The sequence below is a fragment of the Macaca mulatta genome, chromosome 16, assembly GCF_049350105.2.
Source record: "Macaca mulatta isolate MMU2019108-1 chromosome 16, T2T-MMU8v2.0, whole genome shotgun sequence".
Classification (NCBI taxonomy): Eukaryota; Metazoa; Chordata; class Mammalia; order Primates; family Cercopithecidae; genus Macaca; species Macaca mulatta.
In genome coordinates, this window is record NC_133421.1 from 66,307,547 (window position 1) to 66,330,722 (window position 23,176).

General features: G+C 50.4%; 2 protein-coding genes and 1 long non-coding RNA gene across 19 annotated transcripts in view; 1 reads left to right on the forward strand and 2 right to left on the reverse strand.

Moving 5' to 3' along the window:
* The first annotated feature begins 424 nt into the window (after positions 1-424).
* On the forward strand, positions 425-11,900 carry CNP (2',3'-cyclic nucleotide 3' phosphodiesterase). Of its 4 annotated transcripts, none has more exon segments than NM_001035528.3 (4): positions 425-574; positions 1,639-2,311; positions 6,132-6,271; positions 7,692-9,901. In NM_001035528.3, coding segments are annotated over 4 exon segments (1,266 nt in total). In that variant the 5' UTR covers positions 425-571; the 3' UTR covers positions 8,142-9,901.
* Positions 10,623-23,176, reverse strand: part of DNAJC7 (DnaJ heat shock protein family (Hsp40) member C7) — a 41,363-nt gene continuing 28,809 nt past the window's right edge. For 12 of the 14 annotated variants that reach the window (XM_077968878.1, XM_077968875.1, XM_077968873.1 and 9 more), the window contains 8 exons: positions 22,931-23,084; positions 22,264-22,428; positions 21,351-21,442; positions 17,176-17,249; positions 15,999-16,145; positions 15,599-15,751; positions 11,421-11,483; positions 10,623-10,958 (listed from right to left, as the gene is read on the reverse strand). In XM_077968878.1, coding sequence (XP_077825004.1) covers positions 10,921-10,958; positions 11,421-11,483; positions 15,599-15,751; positions 15,999-16,145; positions 17,176-17,249; positions 21,351-21,442; positions 22,264-22,428; positions 22,931-23,084 — 886 coding nt within the window. In that variant the 3' untranslated portion in view covers positions 10,623-10,920. 14 annotated transcript variants of the gene reach the window in all.
* LOC144335727 (uncharacterized) lies at positions 11,511-14,992 on the reverse strand. The gene is made up of 2 exons (XR_013406850.1): positions 14,445-14,992; positions 11,511-12,761 (listed from the first exon to the last, which is right to left on the reverse strand). It is a non-coding gene; the product is annotated as an uncharacterized LOC144335727 (long non-coding RNA).

Consider the following 23,176-nt stretch of genomic DNA (forward strand, 5'->3'; position numbering starts at 1 on the left):
GAGACTGACTTTCGGCTGGCACAGGGACCGGACGAGGTCAGTGAGGCATTTCAGATGCAGAGTTTACCGGGATGCCAGCAAATTGCATAATACTTTAATCCAATGTGGTTTAAAAAAAAGTTTTTAATTAATGCAAAAGTCCATGATGAATAAAATATCAAAAATTAAAGATAGGATCCAACCTTGCACGACCCTGCTTCACTCACTTCCTGCTAATCCACGGGACCGGGGAGGGCGACTGAGTTACCCCTCGACACACAGAAAAAGGTAGCGGCCGTCCAGCTCGCAGGCGCAGTGAGTGGGTGCGCGTGGCGCGGCGGGCGCGCGCAGGGGGCGGGGCCGGGCCGGGGTTCCCGCGCGCGGCGGGAGTTTCGGGTTTCGGTTCGCAGCGCCTGCGCGCAGAGGGGACGGCCCGCCCCGGCCCGCCCGGGTGCCCGCTCCGCCCCCGGGCTATGTAAAGCGGCCGGGCTCGGGTCGTGCCACCGCTGGACTCCCGTGTCCCTCCGCGCAGGCGGGCGGCCCCGGAGCGCTGGTGCCGACAGAGGCGGCGACGGCGGCGCCCCTCCTCATCATGGTGAGAGGCCAGGCGGGGCCGGGCACGGGGTAGCACCGGGGCAGGAAACGAGTGTCGGGGCCCCTCGGCAGGAAGCGTCTTGCAAACGAGGACCCGGGGCTCCGGGCTCGACTTCCAGTTGTCTTGGTACTCAGGGCAGCCCTGAGGTCTGGAAGAAGCTGGGCGGGGGGTTCGGAGTGCCGGAGAGGCCGCTGGAGAGGGAAACGGTAGCGTTCCTCAAGAGGGGACTCGGGACCGTCTCATCACGCGGAACCGCTGCCCCGCGCCCGGGTGCGCGCGGGAGGCGGAGCCAGTTCGGAGGAGGGGACCCTTTACGGTAAAAGCTGCCCTCTCTTGTGGCTTCTAGAAGATAGGAAAACAAGTGGCTCCGAGAGGCGGTTCAGACACACAGCACAGCGGCGGGCAGAGCTGGATCCTGATTGCAGGTGCCCTGTGCTGCCTTGTCCTGGACAGGCACAAAGACCACGACTTTGTGGGGGCCGGGAGAGGGTAGAGGAGGAGGTGGCAGGCTCGGTGAAAGAGGGCCTTTGTCCAGTGCTCTCCTGCCCTGCCCCCCACCAGCCCTTCTGTGGGACCATTGTCCCCGCATGCCAGACAAGAGAGTATTATCTCTTGCGGCCATTGTTGGGGGAAGGGAGGCAGTCTTGGGGTAACCCTTCTCCACTCCCCACCCTTCTCTGTGCACTCAGCCGTGGCAGCTGTGGCTTGGCCCAGACACAGAGACCCCCACCTCCAAAGAAGACGTCCTTAGTAGGTGCCAAGCATATAAGAGTGAGGCCAGTCCCAGAACCGCAGGCTCCTGGCACGCCCTGCATGCCTCCAGCACGTTTTCCTTTCCGAGGTGGCAGCAATGGGGAAAGCGCACGCTTAGGAGAGCTTCAGACAAGCTTCCCTCTTCCTCCTCCACGACCAGAAGCGGAAAGGTGCTCCCGGACCGAAAGGGACAGAAGGTCCAGCACTGCCCTGCTTCGGAAGGCACCCACACCCAGTCTAGGGACTAGGGGTAAGGCCGGCGGGGAGCCCGCGAATGACCTGGGCTGACATCTCTTCCCCTCCTTACACAGAACAGAGGCTTCTCCCGAAAAAGCCACACATTCCTGCCCAAGATCTTCTTCCGCAAGATGTCATCCTCAGGGGCCAAGGACAAGCCTGAGCTGCAGTTTCCCTTCCTTCAGGATGAGGACACGGTGGCCACGCTGCAAGAGTGCAAGACGCTCTTTATCTTGCGCGGCCTGCCAGGAAGCGGCAAGTCCACGCTGGCACGGGCCATCGTGGACAAGTACCGTGATGGCACCAAGATGGTGTCGGCCGACGCTTACAAGATCACCCCCGGCGCTCGAGGAGCCTTCTCCGAGGAGTACAAGCGGCTCGATGAGGACCTGGCTGCCTACTGCCGCCGCCGGGATATCAGAATTCTTGTGCTAGATGACACCAACCACGAGCGGGAACGGCTGGAGCAGCTCTTTGAAATGGCCGACCAGTACCAGTACCAGGTGGTGCTGGTGGAGCCCAAGACGGCGTGGCGGCTGGACTGTGCCCAGCTCAAGGAGAAGAACCAGTGGCAGCTGTCGGCTGATGACCTGAAGAAGCTGAAGCCTGGGCTGGAGAAGGACTTCCTGCCGCTCTACTTCGGCTGGTTCCTGTCCAAGAAGAGCTCCGAGATCCTCCGCAAAGCCGGCCAGGTCTTCCTGGAAGAGCTGGGGAACCACAAGGCCTTCAAGAAGGAGCTGCGACAATGTAGGTGGCAGGGTGGGGCCTTACTCATAAGCCTACCTTGCTGGGCACAGGGCGCTGTGGGCATAGGACCATAGGGTGGGGCACGAAGCAGCAGGAGGCAGAGAAAGGCTCACCTCAGAGCGGGCAGGGGCAAGCAGTATGTCCCAGTGGTAGCCTTGGGGAGTTGGCAGCACATTGGGAACATGGGGGCTTCCCAGAGCTCCTTTCCTCCTACTACACCTTTCCTTCTAGCCCTCTTCTCTCTGACACCCTTCTCCCAGGTTGAATGTAGACCACCGTCCCGTCTTGGAGGTCGGAAAAACTGTAGTAACAGGAAATAGTCCTCTTCTAATGTAACCTTAGAGGGGGAATCAAGCCCAGTGTTCTCCAACTCATTTTTAGCAGCAGAATAATGTTCCAAAATAATAATAATGACATGAAATTGTAAGCTGCAAAAAAATTAAAACTAGGACTATTGTGGCTTCACTGGGGATGGTTCTCAGGCCTTGGGCTACTTGATTTACTCATGGGTTTGTGGCATCTTACAGCTCCAGAGGACACACACTTAGGCCAAAACCTGTTTTCAGATGGAAAAACACGGGCCCAGGAGGGATGTGGGGTTTACGGGCTTGAACCCTGGACTCTGGCTACTCTAGCCGGGTTCTCTCTTGGCATGGGCTTTTTGCTCCAATGGTAAGTTTGGGATAAAGAGGGGTCCTGGTGGCTCTCCTGCAGTGACCTGTTGGAGAAATGTCACCCACTAATCCATCTATATGCCTTTAGGCCATTTCTGGTTGCCCCCAATTGTATTTATTTATTTATTTATTTTGACACAGAGTCTCCCTCTGTCGCCCAGGCTGGAGTGCAGTGGCACTATCTCAGCTCACTGCAACCTCTGCCTCCCAGGTTCAAGCAATTCTCCTGTTTCAGCCTCCCCAGTAGCTAGGACTACAGGTGTGTGCCACCACATCCAGCTAATTTTTTTTTTTTTTTTTTTTTTGAGACGGAGTCTCGCTTTGCTGCCCAGGCTGGAGTGCAGTGGCCAGATCTCAGCTCACTGCAGGCTCCGCCTCCCGGGTTTACGCCATTCTCCTGCCTCAGCCTCCCGAGTAGCTGGGACTATAGGCGCCCGCCACCTCGCCCGGCTAGTTTTTTTTTTTTGTTTTTGTTTTTTTTTTTTTTTGAGACGGAGTCTTGCTCTGTTGCCCAGGCTGGGGTGCAGTGGCCGGATCTCAGCTCACTGCAAGCTCCGCCTCCCAGGTTCACGCCATTCTCCTACCTCAGCCTCCTGAGTAGCTGGGACTACAGGCGCCCGCCAACCCGCCCAGCTAGTTTTTTTGCATTTTTTAGTAGAGACGGGGTTTCACCGTGTTAGCCAGGATGGTCTCGATCTCCTGACCTTGTGATCCGCCCGTCTCGGCCTCCCAAAGTGCTGGGATTACAGGCTTGAGCCACTGCGCCCGGCTAGTTTTTTTTTTTTTTTTTTTGTATTTTTTAGTAGAGACGGGGTTTCACTGTGTTAGCCAGGATGGTCTCAATCTCCTGACCTCATGATCCGCCCATCTCGGCCTCCCAAAGTGCTGAGATTACAGGCTTGAGCCACCGCGCCCGGCCTCACATCCAGCTAATTTTTGTATTTTTAGTAGAGATGGGGTTTCACAGTGTTGGCCAGGCTGGTCTCGAACTCCTGACCTCAGGTGATCTGCTTGCCTCAGCCTTCCAAAGTGCTGGGATTACAGGCATGAGCCACTGCGCCCAGCCACCCCCAATTTTACATGATCTTTATACCTGAAATAGCCCCACTCTGGTTTGTTGACATTGTGTATATTGCACAGAAGCAGGGAATTTGTGCCAGTATGGGTTCTCAGAGAACTTTTTTCTCCTCAGCTCCTAAACTTGAACTCTGCAGTGAACTGTGGTGCTTGCAGTGACATTGGCCAGGAGCAAGCCCTGTACCTGTGAGCTGGTGGCTTTGCCCTGGAGTGACTACTGCTCAAAGTTGCTTTTAATATTTATTTATTTATGAGACGGAGTCTCTCTCTCTCGCCCAGGCTGGAGTGCAGTGGCATGATCTTGGCTCACTGCAACCTCTGCCTCCTGCGTTCAAGCAGTTCTGTGCCTCAGCCTCCTAAGTAGCTGGCAATACAGGCACCTGCCACCATGCCTGGCTAATTTTTATTTTTATTTTTTGTATTTTTAGTAGAGACAGGTTTTCTACTATCTCTTGACCAGGCTGGTTTTGAACTCCTGACCTTGTGTTCCACCCCGCTTGGCCTTGCAAAGTGCTGGGATTACAAGTGTGAGCCACCACGCCCAGCCTATTTTTATTTTTTAATTTATTTTGAGACAGTCTCATTCGGCTGCCCAGGCTGGAGTGCAGTGGGGCAATTCAGCTTACTGCAACCTCCATCTCCCGGGTTCAAGCAGTTCTCCTGCCTCAGCCACCCAAGTACCTAGGATTACAGGCACCCGCCACCATGCCTCGCTAATTTATAAATTTTTAGTAGAGACAGGGTTTCACCATGTTGGCCAGGCTGGTCTCAAACGCCTGACCTCAAGTGATCCACCCACCTCGGCCTCCCAAGTTGCCAGGATTACAGGCGCTAGCCACCATGTCCAGCCTATTTTATTTGTGAAGGAAAACTGGAATCTTTTTCTGCCCAGGGTTACAGCAGGAGAAATGTAATAGACCAGCAAGGCTGCTCTCAGGAGAGGCCTTCCTCCCCTCTAGAGAGGGCAAGACATCCTCACGGGGACTCAATTCAGAATGTAACAGGAAAAAGCGAGTGACTCCAAAGACAGCCACAGGTGTGGAGTCTGGAAATGAAAATCACAGATAATCCACTCCCCTTTGTGTCTTCCAGCCCCATAATGTCACCCCATTATAGCCCAAGACCCTTCCTGTACCAGGAGGGCCCCCATAGGCTCTCATCCCCCAAACCGGCCTGCAAGGTGTGTATTAAACTGATGGTGACATTGTGACTGTCCAGATGGGCCCCTGAGTGAAATGGGTCACTACTGATAGTTCCCTGGTGGTCCTGGGAACACTGGGGTGTAAGGTCACCCTAACGGTTATGCTGGATTGATAGATAGGGTTGGTCACTTGCCCCAGGCCGATGGCTGGTACGCGGCAGGGCTGAGATGTTCACTGTGTTCTGGCTGTTTCCACTGTACCACATTGTTCCCAGCCCTCTGTTTTCTTTCCACCCCACTTCCCATGACTTGCTTCCCCTTTGAGATGTGGTGCTAGTAAATCTTAGATTCCCTTGGCCTGTACTGCCTGCCTCTGTTACAAATGCCTTAGAGTTTGGGGAAGAGATGGAAAGATCTATACAATGTAAAGACAGAGAATTTTAACTTTCTTTTTTTTTTTTGAGACGTAGTCTTGCTGTCACCCAGGTTGGAGTGCAGTGGCACAATCTCGGCTCGCTGCATCCTCTGCCTCCTGGGTTCAAGCAGTTCTCTACCTCAGCCTCCCGAGTAGCTGGGATTACAGGCACCCACCACCACACCCGGCTAATTTCTTTGTATTTTTAGTAGACAGGGTTTCACCATCTTGGCCAGGCTGGTCTTGAACTCCTGACCTCGTGATCCGCCCACCTCGGCCTCCCAAAGTGCTGGGATTACAGGTGTGAGCCACCGCACCCGGCCTGAGAATTTTAACTTTTAATTGCTCTAAAGTTGCCATTAGTTTGACCACCTAACGAATGAACTGTAGTGGGTTGCTGGAGAGGTGATGCTTAGCGTCCGAGTGTTTTGCGCTGGGCCTCTGTGGTCCTGGTGGCGGGTGATGGTATGCCCCTGCTCCCCTGCCCTGACTGCACCCTTTTTCTCCTGGCAGTTGTCCCTGGGGATGAGCCCAGGGAGAAGATGGACTTGGTCACCTACTTTGGAAAGAGACCCCCAGGCGTGCTGCACTGCACAACCAAGTTTTGTGACTACGGGAAGGCTCCCGGGGCGGAGGATTATGCTCAACAAGATGTGAGTCTTCCCCAGGGACACATGGGGGAGGTGGGAGGTTGCGGGAGAAGGGGCTGCGGCATCTTCTGGAGATGGGTACTGGCCAGGCAGGGACCAAAACCAGATGGCAGCTCAAGAAAAATGGCATCTCTTCCTCCTAGCTCCCCTGTCCCCAGGCATAGTTGCGTAGACCTCAGCCGCAGGTTCTAAGGAGCCTGCCCTGGCAGTATCGCCAGCCTGTGCATTCGCCTGCCCCCAAGCACCTCCGCCTTCTGCAGATTCATGGAGAATGCTGGTCCACAGTGGGCTCCTGCTCTGGCCTCTCTGAGCCTGTTTTACCTTCCAAAGACTAGGAGTCCCTCACCACCAGGGAGCCTGGTGCACTGAGGTCCCCAGGTCTGAGGTCTGGCCTGGCCCCAGAGTGAGGAAGTTTCATACGATAGTGAAGCTTATTGGCTAATGGGTATGAGACCTTTCTGCACCACACAGCTGGCACCTTACACCCACACCGCCACTGACAGTGATCCCTGAATGCCAGGCATGTCGCCCAGATCCACACAGTCTCCAGCCTCCAAGTGTCCACCCCCAAGTCCACTCTCCCACTTCTCTGCCTAGGTTATTAGCACAACCGTTTGTCTGTTCACTGGAGTGTCCTCCCAAATGGAAGCTCCCCGAGGGCGTTTTTAGGTTTCGTTGACCCCTGTGGTTCCAACACCCTAGCATAGTGGAATGAATATGTAACAGCTGAGCTGCCATCCCTAACCATGCCTTCATTTAGCATTTATTAAGTACCCATTTCATGCCAGACACTGTTGGGACAAGGGATCGTGAGCAAAAATAGAAAAGCTTTTATGCTGAGATGGGATGGGCTTTCTCAAAGAATCAGATAGAAGCAGACTTACCAGATGGGAACCAAAGTGTAAGAGCAGGTTTCCATCAAGGGCAAGTCTGACCTCACCCTGCCCTCCAGGGCGCTGCCTGGGTCCCAGGGGGAAGCTGAGCAGTGCCAACAGTGGCAGCTGCTGTGTGTGCGGACACCCTTGTGGGCTCTTCACCTAGTCACTCCCATAACCACATTAACTCTGAAGTAGGCTCTGGTTCTCCCTGTTTTACGGGTGACGAAGCCAAGGCACCGAGAGGTCAGCCAGCCTGCTGAGGCCGGACGCAAGTGTGCAGGGAGCTGTGCTCCCTCAAGAAGTCCGGCTCTCCCCATGTGGCCCTGTCTGAATGCCTTCGAGTTTCTCACTTGAGCCTGGAGTGCCTGGGGAAGGTGCGTGCCACAGGTGTTAGTGGATGCTGGGCCTATACCTGACCCCTGCTCAGCTGTGCTCACTTCTGTTAGACTTCCCCTCCTCTCCTCCAGGAGGGACCCTCCCTGGGTCAGCTGTTCCTCAAGAGCCCACCATCTCTAGCTTGGGCCCCTCTTTCTCACTCTCCCCAGGTGGTAAAGAAATCTTACTCCAAGGCCTTCACACTGACCATCTCTGCCCTCTTTGTGACACCCAAGACGACTGGGGCCCGGGTGGAGTTGAGTGAGCAGCAGCTGCAGTTGTGGCCGAGTGATGTGGACAAGCTGTCACCCACTGACAACCTGCCGCGGGGGAGCCGCGCCCATATCACCCTTGGCTGCGCAGCTGACGTAGAGGCCGTGCAGACGGGCCTTGACCTCTTAGAGATTCTGCGGCAGGAGAAGGGGGGCAGCCGAGGCGAGGAGGTGGGCGAGCTAAGCCGGGGCAAGCTCTATTCCTTGGGCAATGGGCGCTGGATGCTGAACCTGGCCAAGAACATGGAGGTCAGGGCCATCTTCACGGGGTACTACGGAAAAGGCAAACCTGTGTCCACGCAAGGCAGCCGGAAGGGGGGCGCCTTGCCGTCCTGCACCATCATATGAGTGTTCTCACCACCACGTATGCCCCTAGAAGGGAAGGGGAGGAGAGGGAAACGTGCCCTCTGCTTGATCCTTGTTTTGTGATTTTTTTTTTTTTTTTACTCAAAGTTAACTTACCTATAGCTTTTTAAAAACTTGTAAAATAACTGACCCTCCCTTCCTGTCCGCCCTCTTCCCCTCTAATGCTCACACTCCCAACACAAGGTGGGCGGGGAGGCACCATTCAGGAACCTGGACCAAAGCTAACGAGGCTGGACCAAGCCAGGAATGGGGCCACAGCCAGAACCCCGAGCCCTGCTTCCAGGTTCTAGTTAGCTCAGCCCCAGCCCAGCCCAGCTGCTCTGCCCAGAGCTGGGCGAGTGGGGAGACACCTCAGAACCCCGCAAAACCCACTGACCAGAGGCAAAAGGCAATGGGGCTGAGGGTAGTTTTCCATGGTCACAGAGAACTAGTGGTGGCTTTGAGAAAGGGAGGACCTCTGGGCTTTAATTCCATCTCCTTGTCTTTTTTCTTTGTTTTTAGAGACAGGGTCCTGCTGTCTCCCAAGCTGGAGTGCAGTGGTGCGATCATGGCTCACTGCAGCCTCAAACTCCTGGGCTTAAGCCATCCTCCTGAGTGATCCCATTTCTTAATCAGCATAGCCCCAAGAAGGCTGGGGCTATTTACCAGGGTAGAAAAAGGAGCTTACCTCCCACCTTTGGTCCTAAGTCCCTGCCCCTCCCCTGCACACCATAACTAGGTAACAGTTTGATAACTAGGGAAGAAAGCAGAACAGTTAAGCAGCCACCACATCCCCGCTGGCTGGGGGCCTCACTCCAGGAAGGGGCTGGACTGGCCGTCCTTTCCAGTGGCGTGACTCTGCTGTGTAGATGGGGAGATCGAGGCCAGAGGCAGCACCCTGGTGAGGAAGCTCCAGTCCTGCTCTCTACCCAGCCCATTTTGCCTCCATGGTGCCTCTGGAGGCCTCTGGGCCTCCTCTAACGGGGGCTGGTGGGCACCAAGAGCCAGTGGAGTAGACCCCTGGCTGGTAAGGGCCAAGTCCCACCGGTTGCTTCTGGGAAGGGGTTTCTAACACTGGTCTATGTGCTGTGGTTCCTGGGGTGCCCTCCACTGCCCTCTGTTCAGTAACAGGGCCTTGCTAATCAGGTTGTCACTCAACAAAAGTACTTTGGATTTAAGTTACTATCCTGGCTTTGCCCAACCTCAGCAACTTGTAAGACTGATAATGAAATAAATCATGTTAATCCTAGCTGTGTGCAGTCTCTCTTACCCTTCTGTGCCCAGCTCAGTCTTCCCTAGGGCTGGGTGTATTAGGACTGGCTTTGTCCCACAGCTTGGGGCCATCGGTCCTGTCTCCCCTCTGCTGGCCGGGCACAGCTGTGGTGAGGTTGGGCAGCTGAACAGTGTTGGCTTTCATGAGGAGGCAGAAAGCAGAGGCTGGCCTCAGACTCATACAGAAGGTGGGGGTTGGCTGGGTATGAGGGACATGGAGCACAAAAGCCTCTCATCCCCCATTAACCAGGGCACCAGGCCCACAGGTGTCCCCAGCCCACTGGATCAGAAAGATCTCAGTAAGACCTGAAGCTCCTGGTATGGGTTTCTCCCAGTTCTCTAGGGAAGGCCACCTGTAGGTCACTGCAACTTCAAGCATCAGGGAAGACCTAACATTTGATTCCCTTCCAGGCCATTAGAGGCCTAGTCAGCCACAAGGGAAACTTCCCAGGCCTGACTCAGGCATCATTTCACCATGGCTAAGGCACCAGCCGGGGAAGACTTGAAAGAAAGGGGCAGGAGCTCAGATGAAGAGAAATCCTAAGTTACCTTTCTAGGTCAAGGCCTGTCCCTGGCCATCTCTGAGCTTCAGCTAGAGCTTCAAGTCTCTGTCTGGAGCTCCTGGGAAGGCTACTCACATTGAACACCATGCTTGACAGGACAGCATGGTACATGCCGCTGCATCCGTGAGCAGCGTGTCTCCTGCACGCAGAAAGGGAGCAGAGAAGGCCAGGGGCTTTTGCTAAAAATAGTGAGTGGCCAGACCAGAGCTCTGGAGCCACCCGTCCCACTTCAAACAGGTCTGGGGGTCAAGAGGCAGGGTTTTATCTCTGTCTACCATCTCCCTCGAACCCACACTGCAACAGGAACTGAGAGAGCCTTTGTAAGTAAACTGCCCTGTCTAGGTCAGTACCCACCTGAGCTTTGGACGCACACAGCTTCTAGTGATTTCTGGGGCCCCACTGTAAGGTGAGCATGCTTTCTGAACTCGCTTCTTCGTGACTGATGTCAGGCTGGGCCCAGCGGCACAGCCAGGGCCTGCCTAGCACTCACATGTGGGACAGGTCTGGGAGAGGCAGAGTGCCCCACCTGCCACTAGGCTCGGTGCTCACAGCCTACCTGTGGCAGCTTGCTGCACCCCAAGTCCAGGTCGGGCTCAGCTCTGGCTCACAGACTATGGAGACAAAGCAGATGCCAGAGCAAAGGGCCAGAAAGGGTCAAAACATTTTATTCTCTTCTTTTTTTTTTTCTTTTTTAATAAAGTTAAACAGTAAAACAAAAATTCACAAGCTGCCTCCCTGTCCACCCCCGCCTCCCTCCCCTGCCCGCGGTCTTCGGCATTGGTTCCCTTTGCTCCACCCCACTCACAGAGACACAGGGCATCCAACTGAGAAAACGAAACTGCTCTAAGTACATGGAGACGTGATGAAGGGAGGAGGTGAACTGTTTCCACATTCAAGATTAAACTGAGTGAATCTGCATTTTCTGGGTTCTGGGTGGTTGCCCTTCATTAGCCAAATTGAAAAAAGAAACTCCCTGGACCAGATGCTGAAAGAGAAAAGAAGGGCTTGGTAGTTGGCTCTGGATTTTCTAGGGAAGATCACTTTGCTCTGATTATGGAAAAGTTTTCAAGGGCTGCTTCAAACTCAAACGCAGACAGAAACTCTATGGGTATCAAACAGCTCAGGCTGTTTTGGGGTGCAAGAAGGAGCAGGTGACCGTATTATACGTAGGCAGCTTCTAAACACCTTTGCTCTTGTAGAGAAGCCTCGGCAGTAGGCAGTCAGAGATGCCCCCTGACCCTGCAGAGATGCAGTGGCTAAAGGTCCCAAGGCAAGGGGTGCCTTCCTGTCTTCATCCTTAGCAACAGCCGAGTGGATAGATGCCATGCTAGATGAGAACTCAGCCGCCCCCTCTCATGGCCCCGCTGACTCCCGAAGAGCTGCCGAAGTGGCAGTGAGTGTGTTGGCCTGTGATCTGGGAACTCCCAGCAACAGCAGGCCCACCTACCTTCAAAGCTGAAGCCTCCAGGACCGCCGAAGAAAGCCTTGAAGATATTGTTTGGATCAAAATCTGTAGAGCAAGGCAAGTAACATGGAAGGGAAGAAAAGGTGAAAAATTAGAAATGTTTGAAGAGAACTGATGACACTGAGAACAGATCTCCAAAGCTTTCCTGGAGAGTCTCACTCCCTCCTTTCCCAACACTTCAGACTGCAGGTGAGCCAACCTGCCCCACCCCGTGCAAAACATGCTACCTGATCCCACTCCTAGGACATGTTCCCTTCTCCTTCCAAGTGCTGCCCCAAAGGAAAGCTTTCTCCGCTTCAGCGTGCTTCGCTGGGCTGTTTTCTCAACAAATGGAATGCTATTTGCACTTACACAAGACTTTCCCCATACTCTGTCTCCCTATAATGCTGGAGCGGCTACTAAAAAGGATAAAATGTGTCACTTAAATGTTACCAAAAATAAATATAAGAACAAGATCTAGGATTTACCGTATTTGATTCCATGTCTTTTACTCTGTAGACTCTAGGCTAGAAAAAAAGCTATGGTTTATTAGCTGGGCATGGTGGCTCACACTTACAATCCCAGCGCTTTGGGAGTCTGAGGTGGGAGGATTGCTTGAGCCCAGGAGTTCGAGGCTGCAGTAAGCTATGATCACAACACTGCACCCCAGCCTGGGTGACAGAGCGAGACCTTGTTTCAATAACAACAACAACAAACCAACAAAAACACCTACTAGGTGCAAGGTACTGGGTACTTTGCATACATTACATTAGTTAATCCTAGTAATGATTTGTCAGGGTAAGTATCATTCCCAACTAATACTCAACAAAACATGTGTAGGTAGTTCAAGGAACTTGCCCATGATCACATGGCAGCGAAAGCAGCAGAACTGGAAAATCCAACTCCTGCCTGACTGACTGTGCACTTTTGCGAGGCCACAGCATGTCTGATGGCCCCATCCCTGACTGACTTCCCAAGCTACACAGAAGGACTGATCCCCACCAGGTGATCCCACAGCCACCTTGTGCCCAGAGTGAGTTTCTCTGCTTGCATCTGCGTATCTTCCTGGGCCTCCCCTGCTTAGTGAATGACCCCAAGAGTCAGCTATGGCTGTCACTCTCCCCAACACATCTGAATAGCAACCAACTCCTGCTGAGTCTACCACTAACTCCCGACTGTGCCCTCCAATCCTTTCCTACCTTTTGTCTTCCTTCCATCTCCATCCTCCTTACTCCCTCCAACCACCACCTCCTCACCTCTATCACAAATATATTTCCAGAGCCAAAATCTGGTCCACAGTGCCCCTACTTAAAACTCCTCACGGCCGGGCGCGGTGGCTCACACCTGTAATCCCAACACTTTGGAAGTCCAAGGCGGGCGGATCACGAAGTCAGGAGATTGAGATCATCCTGGCTAACAAAGTGAAACCCTGTCTCTACTAAAACCCCAAAAATTAGCCAGGCATGGTGGCGGGCGCCTATAGTCCCAGCTACTCAGGAGGCTGAAGCAGGAGAATGGCGTGAACCTAGGAAGCAGAGCTTGCAGTGAGCCGAGATCGTGCCACTGCACTCCAGCCCGTGCAACAGAGCGAGACTCCGTCTCAAAACAAAACAAAAACTCTTCACTAGCTTTTGACTGCTTATAGCTCTTCTTAACTGCTGGGCAGAGGAACATGTTTATTATGGTGAACCTAGGTTTATTAAACACAAATCCCCCCACACTGAACTGGAGAGGACTCAGTATTATCTATATAGTACCATCATTTTTATTTTAAATTCTGGCTGGGTGCGGTGGCTCACACCTGTCATCCCAACACTTTGGGAGGCCAAGGTGGGCGGATCACATGAGGTCAGGAGTTTGAGACCAGCCTGGCCAATGTGGTGAAACCCTGTCTCTACTAAAAATATAAAAATTAGCCGGGTGTGGTGGCAGGTGCCTGTAATCCCAGCTACTCAGGAGGCTGAGGTAGGAGAATTTCTTGAACCCGGGAGGTGGAGATTGCTGTGAGCTGAGATTGCACCACTGTACTCCAGCCTGGGCGACAGAGTGAGACCCTGTCTCAAAAACATAAAAAAAATAAACAAATAAATAAATTGCAATAGAAGGCCAGGCACAGTGGCTCACGCCTGTAATCCCAGCACTTTGGGAGGCCAAGGCCAGCAGATCACTTGTGGTCAGGAGTTCAAGACCAGCCTGGCCAACATGGTGAAACCCCGTCTCTACTAAAAATACAAAAATTAGCTAGGCATGGGGGTGGGTGTCTGTAATCCCATCTACTCAGGAGGCTGAGGCAGGAGAACTGCTTGAACCCGGGAGGCAAAGGTTGCAGTGAACCGAGATTTTCTTAGTGGAAGAGATGGTAGGTCTGTGCACCGTTCACGGGTCAGGGCCTCTCTTTTTTGAGACGAGTCTTGCTCTGTTGCCAGGCTGGAGTGCAATGGCGCAATCTCGGCTCACTGTAGCCTCCACCTCCCGGGTTCAAGCGATTCTCCTGCCTCAGCCTCCCAAGTAGCTAGGACTACAGGCGTGCGACACCATGCCCAGCTAATTTTTTTATTTTTAGTAGAGATGGGGTTTCACCATGTTGGGCAGGTTGGTCTTGACCTTGTGATCTGCCTGCCTTGTTCTTCCAAACTGCTGGGATTACAGGCGTGAGCCACCATGCCCAGCAAATTTTTGGGCAGACAACTTATAGTGAAGACTGCCTGACTGAATTAATTAATTAATTTTTGAGATGGAGTCTCACTCTGTAGCCCAAGCTGGAGTACAGTGGCGCAATCTCGGCTCACTGCAACCTCTGCCTCCTGGGCTCAAGAGATTTTTGTGCCTCAGTTTCCTGAGTAGCTTGGACCACAGGCATGCGCCACCATGCTCAGCTAATTTTTTGTATTTTAGAAGAGAGTACAATTTTTTTTGTATTTTATATGTTGCCCAGGGTGGTCTCGAACTCCTGAGCTCAGGTGATCCGCCCACCTTGGCCTCCCAAAATGCTGGGATTACAGGTGTGAGCCACCGTGCCTGGCTCACAGGTCAGGGCTTCTTATCTCTGACAGCCCACAGTGAGCAACAAGATTGACAATAGCTGTGCTTTATATCATGCTAAGTCTTTTGGGAAATTAAAATCTGTGAGTGTTTATAGGAATGTATGACACACATAAATGTCAGCATACACTTTGCAGTGGGTAAAGAAGAACTTCCAGATAATAGGAAAATGCCCATATTCCTTACCACATACAGCCCTCATGGCCGCTGAGCTCTGATCCAGCTACTTGCTGGCCTTCCACCACCACTTGCCTCTAGCACCCTATCCCTTTATTTTCCTAGACCGAACCCCCTGCAGATCCCCAAAGGGACCATGCTTTGCTTTTTGGCGGGGGAGGGATGGAGTCTCGCTCTGTTGCCCATGCTGGAATGCAGTGGCGCTATCTTGGCTCACTGCAACCTCCACCTCCCAGACTCAAGTAGCTGGGATTACAGGCATGCGCCACCACACCTGGCTAATTTTTCTTTTTTCTTTCTTTCTTATTTTTTTAAATTGAGACAAAATCTTGCTCTGTCGTTTAGGCTGGAGCACAGTGGCACGATCTCAGCTGACTGCAACCCCTGCCTCCAGGGTTCAAGTGATTCTCATGCCTCGGCTTCCCAAGTAGCTGGGATTACAGGCACCTGCCACCACACCTGGCTAATTTTTGTGTTTTAGTAGAGACGAAGTTTCACCATGTTGGCCAGGCTGGACTCAAACTCCTGACCTCTGGTGATCCACCTGCTTTGGCCTCCCAAAGTGGTAGGATTACAGGCATGAGCCACCACGCCCGGCCTAATTTTTGTATTTTTAGTAGAGACAGGGTTTCACCATGTTGATCAGGCTGGTCTTGAACTCCTGATCTCAAGTGATCTGCTCGCCTCGGCCTCCCAAAGTGCTGGGATTATAGGCATGAGCCATGGGGCCATGCTTTTCTGCACTTCCAAGCCTTCCCTTGCTAGTGTGCTCGCCTCCTCAGAGCTCACTGCACACTGTGAACCTGCCACACTTGACTGCATTTGTTTGACTCCATGTCTATTACTGTTTGGACCAGGGATCAGATTTGGCCCAAACAGACTCTCCCTCTGGAGCATCTTTGGAAAAAATTCTAACATTCTACGGCTGTCAAATTCACCCCAGGCTGCCCCAGCCAACTCACCACCCATATTCATGCCCTCCTCATCTAGGTCCTGTCCACTGTCATAGCGAGTCTTTTTCTTGGGATCAGAGAGGATAGTAAAGGCCTCTCCAACTTCCTTGAACTTCTTCTCCTCCTCCTTCTGAACCTCAGCACTGGCTCCACTATGCCGATCTAAAGTGGGGAGTAAAATAACAACTCAGAGGAAATCAAAGTTTCAAGAAAACAAAATTTAAGAGAAAAACCACTTTATGTCTGATTTTGGAATTTGGCATTTCCCAAAATTTGGAGGGTACACAAATCTGCAACACCTTATTCTCAGGTGAAGAACCTCTCCGAGGTGTCACCTCTGGACCAAGTCTGGCAGTTGGCCTGCCCTGCAGGTTCTTCCCACTGAGCCCACTGCCCCCACCTACTCTACCTGGATGGTGCATCAAGGCCCGTTTCCGATAAGCTTTCTTGATCTCGTCCTCAGAGGCATTCTTGTCCACTCCCAGAATCTTGTAGTAATCTTTCCTCTTACTCTTCTTCAGTTCCAGCTGTGCATTTTTTAGGAGCTGTTTGTGTTCTAGAGGAAGACATCTGGCATCAGGGGACAAACCTGACTCTGCTGTTTCCCTCACCAGGTCTCAGCCCAGCTGCCTGGGAGTTACAGGCCTTGTTAACCATGCCAGGGACTTTTACAGCGCTTTCTTCTGGAGATTAGAAAAAAAAATCTACTCGGCCAGGCACAGTGGCTCATGCCTGTAATCCCAGCACTCTGGGAGGCCGAGATGGGCGGATCACCCGAAGTCAGGAGTTTGAGACTAGCCTGTCCAACATGGTGAAACCCCATCCCTACTAAAAATACAAAAAATTAGCCGGGCGTGGTGCCATGTGCCTGTAATCCCAGTTATTCGAGAGGCTGAGGCAGGAGAATTGTTTGAACCTGGGAGGCAAAAGTTGTAGTAGTTAGCTATGATCACGCCATTGCACTCCAGCCTGGGTGACAGAGCTGGACTCTTGTCTTAAAAAAAAAAAAGAAAAAAGAAAATCTACCTAGACTTAGGTTCCTCACTTTAGCCTCACCACACAAAAAAGGAAATGAAAACGACAGGGAGGATCTGGAACCAGAAAATAGGTGCCTCGTGCCCCAACCCAGGATCTCTGTTCACTATTTTTTTCTTTTTGTTTTTGAGATGAAGTCTCGCTCTGTCGCCCAGGCTGGAGTACAGTCAAGCAATCTTAGCTCACTGCAACCTCCGCCTCCCGGGTTCAAAGAATTCTCGTGCCGCAGCCTCCTGAGTGGCTGGGATTACAGGCGTATACCACCATACCTGCTAATTTTTGTATTTTTAGTAGAGACGAGGTTTCGCCATGTTGGCCAGGCTGGTCTCAAACTCCTGATCCCAGGTGATCCGCCCGCCTCAGCCTCCCAAAGTGCTGGGATTACAGGCGTGAGCCACCGCGCCCATCCTTTGTTCACTTCTTTCTGGCTGGTGATCAAATAAGTTCTAGGTACATCCCCTTATACCTGAATCAAACTACCTTGTGTACAGATTTATGGCCTACAAAGAATTCCACACAGTTCCCTGAAAAACAAATGCTTTTAAACTTACCTTTTGTTTTCTCCGTCTGATACACTTTTTCATAGTCTCGTACTGCTTCTTCATACTGTTCTGTGTCCATGTAACTGAGAAGGAAATACAAGGCAATATAGCACTCAGACATAAACAGCAATGGTTCTCAGGATCACTCTAAAGCAAGAGGCATGGCTCAAGCAAGAGACACACACTTTTGGTAAGATGCTTCTGAAACAGGAGCCCTTAATCTAGCAGTGAGAGAAAATTGGCTATCAAGTCCTCGAGGAAATAGAGGCTGCATGGCACTTGCACCCACGAGCAAAGTGATGTTCAGCTTTGAGCAGAAAGTAATCAAGAGGAAAAAGTTCTTCTGACACAGAGCCACCTAAAAGGTACTGGACTGCCTTAGAAAAGGCAATGTGAAGGGATCTACTTGATTACTTTGGGTTGAAACACACAAGAGAAAAATTATCAAGTGAATAAATGGGTATGAAAGAGCTTTGAAACCTATAGTGCCATAAACATGCAGGACTAGCTACAATCCAGAGTAGAAGTGGGATTAGTGAGTCACTAAAAGGATCAAGTTCAACATGGTGGCTGCTGGCAAATCCCTCCACTAACACCAATCAATGAGAGACGCAGGTGAACGAGACAGAAAAGGGAATTCTAAACACAGGTTAGCTTTTATGTCGGTAGCACAAAAGAAAGGAAGGGCCCTTGGCCCAAGATTGGAGGAATCAAGCTTGATAGGATGATTGCCAGATCTTTTTTGTTGTTGTTGTTGAGATGGAGTCTCGCTCTGTCACTCAGGCTGGAGTGCAGTGGTGCGATCTCAGCTCACTGCAAGCTCCGCCTCCCAGGTTCATGCCATTCTCCTGCCTCAGCCTCCCGAAAGCTGGGACTACAGGCACCCGCCACCATGCCCGGTTAATTTTTTGTATTTTTTTTAGTAGACCTTGTGATCTGCCTGCCTCGGCCTCCCAGAGTGTTGGGATTACAGATGTGAGCCACCGTGCCTGGCCAACTGCCAGATCTTTTAAGTGTCTCTTCCACAGAAGCAAGTGGCATTTTCCATGCCCAGATAAAATCACTGGCACCAAGGCTGGCCTACCAATTAAAGGCTGTGGTAGGAGTTCCAGAGACAGCCACTGTCAGCTGGGGAAGGGAAAGTGATCATGCAGTACAGCTAGCTGCTGAACAACAGAGATTCAGTTTCTTACACTGCTACCACCCAAGCCGTTTCTTTCTCTCTCTCTCTTTTTTTTTGAGACGGAGTCTTGCTCTGTTACCCAGGCTGGAGTGCAATGGCACGATCTCCACTCACTGCAACCTCCACCTCCAGGGTTCAAGTGATTATCCTGCCTCAGCCTCCTGAGTAGCTGGGATTTCAGGCGTGTGCCACCATGCCCAGCTAATTTTTGGTATTTTTAGTAGAGATGGGGTTTCACCATGTTGGCCAGGCTGGTCTCGAACTCCAGACCTCGTGATCTGCCTGCCTTGGCCTCCCAAAGTGCTGGGATCACAGGCGTGAGCCACTGCGCCCGGCACAAGCCCATTTTCACAAATATCACAGATCCCCACCAGCTTGGAGGCCAGGGCAGCAGAGTGCTACCAATGTGGCTGGCAAAAGAGAGGCCCAATATCTTTGGCATATTTGATTTTCTGGTACCATTTTGATTTATGACTTTAAAAAAACCAATGGCCTGCAAACACAGGACATAAATATTACATTAGGAGTTCAGAATCAATTTACAGAATAAAATGTAATATAATTTGAAGTAAGAGAAAATTGATACTTTGATACTGCACTCCAGACTGGGTGACAGAGCTGGATCCTGAATTAAAAAAAAAAAAAAAAGGAAAACTGATAGTTGATAGCCCTGGGTATAGAATGAGGTGACAAACGATTAACCCTGATGAACTTTCTTTAGGTCTATATGTAATGTATTAAACAAACTATACTAATTTGCATTTTTACTTCATGCTTTTTAAAATTCAGGGATATCCTCAACATTTTAATTTTGTTTTAAAGTTGAAGTAGAAAAGTAAATAGGGCTTTAGGGAGGAAGGGTGAACTCTAGTTCATGATGGCATGTGTAGCAAAGATGTGCGGGTGGCATCTCCCCAACTTTAGGGGTAAGTTGAGGCACACTGCAGCAGTGGTCAGGCCAGAGGTAAGAGTTTGGCCCGAGCTAATCTCCAGTACTTCTTGTCAATTCCAGCTGCTTCAGGAGATTGTTGCCAAATACTCAGCCAGCTGAACGGGGTATGCTGTCTCCCCTGTAGTGATCTCAGAGGCAGAGCCACTCCAAGAAGGGCAGTTCTGTTTCTACCACAAAGATAAGAAGTTGTCTGATCAAAGCAATTCCTTATTTTTGTTTCTTGTACATAAACAAAGAAGAAAATAATCCTCCATCCAATTATCCTTCAAGAAATCAAGAATTTTCTATGGTGTTGGCTGGGAGCTTGCTTTAAAAAAAAAAAAAAAAAAAAAGGGGGCCGGGCATGGTGGCTCATGCCTGCCTGTAATTCCAGAATTTTGGGAGGCCAAGACAGGCAGATCACTTGCAATCAGGAGTTTGAGAACAGCCTGGCCAACACGATGAAACACCATCTCCACTAAAAATACAAAAATTAGCTGGGTGTGGTGGCATGTGCCGGTAATCCCAGCTACTTCGGAGGCTGAAGCAGGAAACTCGCTTGAACTCAGGAGGTGGAGGTTGCAGTGAGCCAAGATGATGCCACTGCACTCCAGCCTGAGCGACATAGTGAGACTCCATCCCCAAAAAAACAAAACAAAATGATTTTTCTCTTCTCTTTCCATCCCCTGGCATTCCATATACAGAGCATTCCATTAAGTCGACACAGTATCAAGTATCTAACCACCCCCTTCCCACTGGACATGTAGGTGATTCTCCCCGTGCCTTTTTTTTTTCTTTTTGCTATTATAGATAAAATTGCAGTAAACACCTTCATGTATATAGCATTTTGCATCTGTTAAAGTCAGTCTTTGGCTGAATCAAAGGGTGCTCTTTTTGTCTTCCAAAGCTTCTGCTTCTGTGTGCCAGTGGTTTGCAAAGATTGGAATGACTGACAGTCAGTCTCAGAAGTTATAATTCCATGTATGTTTCTGTTGGACAGACTTAGTCATCGACTTAGAAATTCACTTTAAAAAAAAAAAAGCATCACACACAGCAGCAGTTTTCCTATTTTAATTGAGATAATTTTGAGAAAACTAAGTGGGAGGTAGTCCATGAGATATTCTGTACCACTGATGAGCCAAGGAAGCTTAAACTACTGGCTCATCAGGCATCAATGACAGCATCTGTTCTTTGGATGTGACATTTTATAATAAGGAGTGGAGCAGGTGCTGGAGGATTAGTATACAACAAATACGTCTTCTTTAAGAACTTTAAAGATGGGAAGTTCTTCTCCACCTAGAGAATCATCTGAAATCAGAAGAGGTGGATTTCTCAGAAAGGTTTCTCCTAGCCCTGTTCCTATCTGGAGAAAATCAGCTGGCGGGTCTAAGAGTAAGAGGAGCAACTATGCCAGGGAGCACCCTGACTCTGGGGCAAATCTGAGCATTACAGGTAGGCACATCCTGGCTTATAATCACCCTGTCAGACACAGAGTGCCCTCCACTCAAAACATTCAAGCAGAGAGTAGCCATCCAGGGTATTTCAAAAGGAAGTTCCTTTATCCTGGGAGGCTGAGGCGGATTACCTCTCTTCCAACTCTAAGACTGTCTTCCCTCACCCAGAATAAACAGGATGAAATACAACTCTCAACTGTCTCTAAGAGTTACTTTCTCTTCCAAGCACCATACATTCATTCAACAAAACATTTACTCAGTGAGCACCTATGTGTCAAGCACTGTGCCAAGTTAGAGCATAAGTGTACAACACAAAATAAAATCTCCAAAGGAAATGGATTTAAACTTTAACAAAAGGCATTTGGGTCAGGCATCAGAGGAAACTTACTGACCGTGAGGGGCGTTAGACACAGGCATGGGAGACTGAGGGAGCTTGTGCAATCTCCTCCGCTGGAGGTCTATAAAGATAGTCTAGGGCTGGAACAATCCCACCTAGAGGCAGGGGGAAGGACCAAATGACCTCACAACATCTCTGGGTCTGCTTCGTCATCCACAAGGCAATTCCCCTGAGGCCAGTGGCAACTCCCTCTTCCCCCCACCCACCAGAGGCACTTACCACTGGGCTCTTCTCAAGTAGGCTTTTATGTAAGTGTCATCAAGCTTCACTGCATTTGTGCAGTCTTCTATTGCATCATCTAGTTTCCTAAGCTTCAGGAGAGAGAGAGCAATCATACTTCACATCTTTGGTGACTGAGGGAGCTCAGAAGCTGTGAGCATAGCTTCAAAACTCTAAGAGGATCAGTCATGCTGGCCCCCTAAATGTCGTATTAAGTTCTAGTTCTTTGACACCAGGGCTATGGACAGCAACTTCAAAACTGATTTCTCTTGTATATGATACAAGACAGGCACATTTGTCTTCAAGGATAAACTACCTTTACCACACCATGTTAGTGCCCAATGAAAACATGGACATAGCAGGCTGCTTCCTGCCCTCCTTTGTTCCAGAGGCCACCTAGAGGGATCAGAAATCACTCTGATTTTTAACTGCTAGAATTCTGCAAGGGCAAGGAGTCTACTTTTTGTTTCTCATGTTGTGGAGGGCCACAAAAGCACTCAGGCCATTTTCAACCATGCATGGTGACCATCAGTTACACTGGAGAAAAACAACAAGCTTGCCTCATACTCTTCCTCCAAATCACTCCTAAAAAATAAATGATCACTTGCATAAGCAAAACAACAACAAAAAAGCAACAGTAGCTGCTTAAGATTATCCCACAGCCCCTAGCCATTCTCTTACTTTAAGGGACCTTAAAGAACAGGTGAGAATATCCTTGCAAATTGTCCAACTGCCCTCAAATTCCATGGAGATGACAAAAGCTTGCCTCTTGGAAGGGAGTTCCCAACAAGCTATAACCATAACAACTTTTCCTCTTTCATCTTGCTCACCTTCATTGGGCAGATTTCCCAAGACCCTTTGATGTCCCTTAGAAATATATCTATAGGCCCCAAGATGTAGATCAAGAGCTTACCTTGGAATTAACCGTACCCCGATTACAGTAGAGTTTAGCATTTGTTTTTATATTGTTGGGGTCTATCCCCAGGGCTTCTGTGTACAGTTCATATGCTAGTTTGTAATTTCCTTCCTTAAATGCTTTATTCCCATCTTCTTTCTTTGCTTTGAGTGCTTTGGCATTCTACAGAAAAAAGCACGGGGAAGATCGGTTCATATCCACAAAGCCTCAGACCACTGCACAGAGAAGCCAGAGTCTATTTTCAAGTTCTTGGCTTATGGTAGTTTAGCATCACAGAGCCCCGCCAACCCCCAATCTGGGCTATCTGTTGCTCATTTGAGCTTTCTACAGACTGGACAGGAGAAACCAAGAGTCACCAAAAAGACCTATGTTACTGGGTCTGCCTCCACTTCCCAGGGCAAGTATTACTATCTATCTTCACTGAGGGGAAAAACAAAACAAAACCTTCTTAGATATTAAAGGCATCCGACCCTATATGATCAAATTTACCTTTAGGTAGATAAAAGTAGTCCTAAAACCATTTCTAATAAAGACCAAGCATGCTTGCAAAGCAGGAGGAAAGGCTATGACATTCCCTGTGATTCTAAAACCTTCCCCTCTAGCCGTCTTAAAGGTCCCAAAAGGAAGCTTTCTTTCCCAGTTAGGTCTGGTGACTAGAACTTACTCTGCAGGCAATGCAGGCTTTCTCATGGTCAGGAGCCATCCTGAGAGCCTGTACGAAAAACTGAACTGCCTTCTCAATACAATCTTCATAATAAAGGCAAAGACCTCGTACATATAGAGCATCTGCATTGGTAGAATCCATTCGTAGAATGTCACTGCAATAGTCAGAAAAGGGCACATTGAGCTGTGCTTTAGAATGTCCCCACCATTACTACCATTTGTGGCCAGTTTTTTTCCTTGACCATGT

What these genes read in the sequence shown, in the direction of transcription:
- CNP (XM_028835460.2), top strand. Translation starts at nt 1,696, where the DNA reads ATGTCATCCTCAGGGGCCAAGGACAAGCCTGAGCTGCAGTTTCCCTTC. An exon ending in CAAGAAGGAGCTGCGACAAT is followed by an intron (nt 2,312 to 6,131) that starts GTAGGTGGCAGG and finishes TTCTCCTGGCAG; the next exon opens with TTGTCCCTGGGGATGAGCCC. An exon ending in AGGATTATGCTCAACAAGAT is followed by an intron (nt 6,272 to 7,691) that starts GTGAGTCTTCCC and finishes CACTCTCCCCAG; the next exon opens with GTGGTAAAGAAATCTTACTC.